At 38.1% G+C, this 5,683-nt stretch overlaps 1 protein-coding gene across 1 annotated transcript; it reads right to left on the bottom strand.

The window, feature by feature from the left end:
- Positions 1 to 958: 958 nt before the first annotated feature.
- LOC127669750 (60S ribosomal protein L36-like) lies at positions 959 to 1,273 on the bottom strand. Its single transcript, XM_052163988.1, has one exon. It carries the CDS (start codon positions 1,271 to 1,273, stop codon positions 959 to 961), a length of 315 nt encoding a protein of 104 aa, XP_052019948.1.
- Positions 1,274 to 5,683: the final 4,410 nt, after the last annotated feature.

The following is a 5,683-nucleotide window of genomic DNA, read 5'->3' as shown; positions in this document are numbered from 1 at the left end:
TACTAATACATTTATTTTCATTGTTAAGGAATCTTATTCTTTTCATTTGTGAGGCCCTATTACAGTATCTGAGAATGTGTTCTCACAAATCCCCAGCACGAAGCAATCATTATGAGCACAATTTCTCACCTCAGCCTTGAGACTGGATATTATTGTCCCTGAAATTTTAGGAACTGCAAGTGTAAAGAACATGTGTTTGGGGGTCATGATTTCATTATGTGAGATGAATATAATATATGTAATGTCACCCTATTTGACTCTGTTAGACAAAATATTAACCAGCATAATCCCAGACCCCAATCATGTGCAGATTATTTTAATTTCTGAGATAAAATTCTACTCACTCTATCACTCTTGGTGTCTTCATCTCTCTTCTCTCTCTTTTCCTAGTTTTGAACACAGGCCTGAACTAGACGAGTCAGCACAACTTTGCATCTATGGTGTTCTAATTTTTTTCAGTTCTGCTGTGACACACATTTTTAAATAATGAGAAGCATTTTGCTCTGATTAAATCAAATACACAGAATTCGTAGTACAACTCAGTTGGTAAATTGCTGGGTTAACAGACACTAAGTTTTGATATTTGTCCTCAGCACTGCATAAAACTTGCTGGTGCTGAATCATTGCAATCTCAGTATCCAGATCCAGTGAAAAGTAGAGCAGAAATCCTGAATCATCTTATATAATTTATTATGTCACCCTGTGCTACAGGGTTTCCTGCCCAAAGAAGCAAATGAACATATGGCAAGTCAAATATTAATGTTTATAAACAAATTATCCTGCCCATTCAGGCAAGTGAATTTGCTTCTTTTAAAGGATAAAAACCTACATGACAGTTGTCTAGACAGGTAAACTGCAGTGATAGGAAAGAAAATAACATGTGCACCTGCTGAAACTCTGCAGACTACCATTTTGTTCTTTTTTTCTTTTTTTGGAACTATCTTTTATGGGGGATGGTTCATAAATCTTCCTTGGCGACTGCCTTCCTCATGGCGGCCAGGATATTGCCAGCTCCTCCCGCTTTCTCGTGGCCCAGATGTGCGCGCCCACCCTCTTCTTGATGAACTAGAGTGCGCACGTGTCTGTGGACACTGAGCGACTCCAGGGCGCGCTGCGCTTGGGGAGCGAAGCCCTGCACCTCCTGGATCGCATCCCTCGCGAAGTTGGTGAGCTTGGTGAGGTGCCCCAAGGCCGGCTGTGCCTTGGTTCCCTGATGTTCTTCTTCACCTTGTGGCTTTGTTGAGGCCATGGCCATGGGGTAGCGCAGGGCCATGGCTGCTGCTCTCCTACCACAGCCAGGACAGGAAGCCCAGTTTGTTTTTTCAAGCTTATTCTCTAACCTACTTTCCTGGAAGTTGCTAGTTCCTTCTACTCGATTATCCAGGCTCCATCCGTTTACCTTTATCATATATTGTGCACTTCATGGTTTGTGGAGGACTAGGTTTATTTCATTATTTTCTATAAATAATATAGCATAGACAACAATAGAAAAAATAAACAGGTTTTCTATTTATTAGTCTATTGCAAATAGACATTATACTTCTTTGTCTCTAATCTTGATACACATGTGTGTTTAATCCAGAGAACATTTTTATGAAGTGCAACAGCATATTGCCTAAATAGGCTAATTGCTAAAACAACATCACAGTCACTGGTGGTCACCATATCACTTCTAAATCAATTTTGTTTCTAGGGCAATGAAGAGAAAACAATATTAAACTGTATTTCATTTAGGTTCATCTTAAACTTTGCACTAGATAAATATGACTGTCATTTAATTGGCTATACTTTACATTAATTTATATGTGTGGACATTATAGTTTGCAATTAATATTATGAAATTGAAATCATAAACTTTTTTGTTTTTGTATGCAAACCAATAAAGTTTCATATGATTCAAAGGAAAAAAGTTACATTATACGTATTCATTTAAATAAGTAAAAAGTCTGGTATATAAAACAAAAGTAGTGAACATTTACATTTTTATTACTAAAACTACTAAAAATCTCAAGAAACATTTAAAAAATCTATTCATGTGTCTTTGTGCTGAACTAAAATAATTTTTATAGATTTATTTCCCCTCTTGATTTAAGCATCTTTGATAAAATTAGTTGAAATCAGTAAACTCATTTTTCCAGTTTTCGCTTTTTGAATTCATAATTTCTAATAGTGTCTTGAGGGTAGTATAAGAGAATCACATTAATTGGAAAGTGTTTAACAGTTCTTTACTTTGATAGAGTAGAGTAAGGAAGGAGTTTATGTTATTGTGGAAACCACTAAGCTAAGACATTCTCTCTCCTGGATGTTACCCTCACTATATACCTCCTATGAAGAATATTATGGACTTACAGTGAAAGAAAATATTTTGCCATCTCAGTAACAGAGCCTTGTAAATCTTGGTCTACTTTGATGAGACACTTACAACTTGAAAAGGAACTATGGAATTGATGTTTAAGCTTATAAACATTGAGGAATAAATGGACCTACAAACTATATTTCAAACCTGCTGTATTGTGTATTGGGGGGCATCAGTAAACTTAAGATTTTATATAAAAAGCAAACATACAGTTTTATTATATGCAGAACATGTTTCACCAGGCTTGATTTAATAATATTTTGTTCCTCTTTTTATTGATATTTTCTTTATTTACATTTCTACTGTTTTCCCCTTTCCATGTCTCCTCTATAAAAATTGGGTACAGAGCTAAACAAAATATTCTCAACTAAAGAATACTGAATGGTGGAGAAGCACATAGAGAGATGTTCAACATCCTTAATCATCAGCGAAATGAAAATCTAAACAACCCTGGGATTCAACCTCACACCAGTCTGAATGGGTAAGATCTAAAACTCAGGTGACAGCAGATTCTGGTAAGGATGTGGAGAAAGAGGAACACTCCTCCATTGTTGGTGGGATTGCAATCTGGTAAAACCACTCTAGAATTCAGTTTGGCAGTTCCTCAGAAAATTGAACATAGCACTACCTGAGGACCCAGATATACTACTCCTGGGCATATACCTAGAAGATGCTCCAACATGTAATAAGGACACATGCTCCACTAGGTTCATAGCAGCCGAATACACAATAGCCAGAAGCAACAAAGAACCCAGATGTCCCTCAACAGAGGAATGGAAACAGAAAACATTGTACAATTACACAATGGAGTACTACTCAGCTATTAAAAGCAATAGATTCATGAAATTGTTAGCAAATGGATGGACCTAGAAAATGTCTTCCTGAGAGAGGTAACGCAATCACAAGAGAACACACATGGTATGTACTCCCTGATCAGTGGATATTAGCCCAGAATCTTGGAATACCTAAGATACAATTCACAGACAGTGTGAAGCTCAAGAGGAAGGAACACCAAAGTGTGGATAGTTTGATCCTCTTAGAAGGAGGATCAAAATGCCCATGGGGGGAGATTCAGAGACAAATTGTGGAGCAGAGACTAAGGGAAAAGCTATTCAGAGACTGCCATACCTGGAGCCCATCCCACATACAGTTACTAAACCCAGACACTATTGTGGATGCCAACAAATGCTTGCTGACAGGAGTCTGATACAGCTGTCCCCTGAGAGGCTCTGCTAGTGCCTGACAAATACAGAAGTGGATGCTAACTGCCAACCAATGGACTGAGCACAGGGACCCTAATGGAGGATCTAGAGAAAGAACCCAAGAAGCTATAGGTGTTTGCAGCCTCAGAGGAGGAACAATATGAACCACCCAGTAACCCCAGAACTCTCAGGGACCAAACCACCATCAATCGAATACACATGGCGGTTCCCATGTCTCCAGTACCATATGTAGCAGAGGACGGCCTTGTTGGACACCAGTGAAAGGAGAGGCTCTTGTTCCTGTGAAGTCTGGATGCTCCAGTGTGGGGGAATGGCAGGACAGGGAAGCGGGTGTTGAGGGGTTGGGGAACAAGAGGAGTGAAGATAGGATAGGGAGTTTTGGAGGGGAAAACTAGGAAAGAGGATAACATTGTGATGTAAATAAAATAACTAAAAACAATTAAGGAAAAAAGGTAAAAAAAATCAACTGTATGAAAGAGACAAGAAGAGTTGTCAATACATAAACTGAACAATTCAGGAGGCTGTGTAAAAGAGAACTATGTAGAAAGTGAACCCAGAAGACTCAGTTACACACTCCCTCCCAATGGGAAATCCAGCAGAAAGCAGGGGACAAGGACCTGGGATCATTGAATAGGTATATAATCATGGGTATATAGGAGAAATCATGTCATTTGCCACAAAGTGAGTGGAAAATAACTTAATGTGATTTTGTGCAATCATATAAAATTTTCTGATGAGTCATATAAAAATAAAAGGACAACTTTCTGAGTGTGCAGTTCCTCTGAACTAAAGAGTGTAAAAGAGCCTGAGATTCCACTAACTTCATAATTCTTCCCTTTTATTTTTCAGTGCTGCACATTTCTAGTTACTATGTTTTTCCCCAAATTACTTTAACTTTCAGGGTATTTTGAGCTTCAATTGGAATTTTACATCTTCCCCCCTAGATCTGTGAAAAATATCAGTAGACTGCTGATGATCAGTGGAGATATAGACTGGAGATGCATATGGTGGTTATTGAAGAAACTAGCAATAAAGATGAAATCTGTTCCAGGTATACAACTTCTCAGTATAGATGATACTGAAAGGACTTTAAGTCAGCAATACACAAATATACTTACACATATGTGTTTATTGATGTCATGTTTCAAGGAGTCATGTAGAAGTTTGAGCATAGCTGACCATCATATGAAGAAAACTGAAATAAAATATGCACATGTTAAATAATCTTATTAGAATATCTCAGTTAACCTTGAGTGATATCTTGGCCTCACCTGAGAAGAGTGTAGCAACTATGGATCACCAAGATGAAAATGGTCTTTAGGCATGTCTGTGAGGGGTTGTTAATTGATAGGGGAGGACCCATGCAACTGTGGACATTGCCCACCATTCCCTGGAAGGAGGTCCTGGGCAACTAAGCATGAGCTTGGGAGTCAGCCAGCAAAAACAGTGCTCATTGCTGCAGAAGATTCTGTTCATCATGGCTGGGAGTAGAGTATGCTGGAGCACAGCATTTTAGCCTTGCAGAAAGGCAACAAAGAAGAAGGGGTGCACTCCTCTGGTGACCATCTCCTTTGCTACTGTTTATTCAACCTCAGCTTCCAGGTCAAAGGACACACACTTCCGACATTCAGAGTGGAACACCTGCCATTTGATAATCCCACCTGGAAAATCTCTAACACAACCAGAAATATGCTTCTATGATTTCCTAGATGATTTCAGTCAACTTGAAAGTGTATAAACCATCAAAACATTTAACAGTCTATTTACTATTATATACCTTTCTTCCACTTTGTTTGCAAAGAGAGTACTCAGGGAATTTAATCATCCCAGGAAGAAATTCCCATTAGCTGCAATTCCTGGCCCAAAGGCAAAGTAATTCCAAACTAATACTTGAACATATATGTTAATTGCTGCAATGCTTCAACGAAACAAGAAATAGAATGGGTCGAGCTGACAATTATCTGAAGGACATGAAATGTTCCAATATACATGTAATAAAATGTGCCAATCTACTAACAGAATTTATTTAAAATATTTCAGTTACACTTTAATTATTGCTTGGTACACCTTAGAGTATCAAAAGTACAAAATTAGAATTTCTGGT

Source organism: Apodemus sylvaticus, chromosome 1 (assembly GCF_947179515.1).
Source record: "Apodemus sylvaticus chromosome 1, mApoSyl1.1, whole genome shotgun sequence".
Lineage (NCBI taxonomy): Eukaryota > Metazoa > Chordata > Mammalia > Rodentia > Muridae > Apodemus > Apodemus sylvaticus.
The sequence above is the reverse complement of the archived record's forward strand: the minus strand, read 5'-3'. Positions and strand labels throughout refer to the sequence as shown.

What these genes read in the sequence shown, in the direction of transcription:
- LOC127669750 (XM_052163988.1), bottom strand. Translation starts at nt 1,273, where the DNA reads ATGGCCCTGCGCTACCCCATGGCCATGGCCTCAACAAAGCCACAAGGT.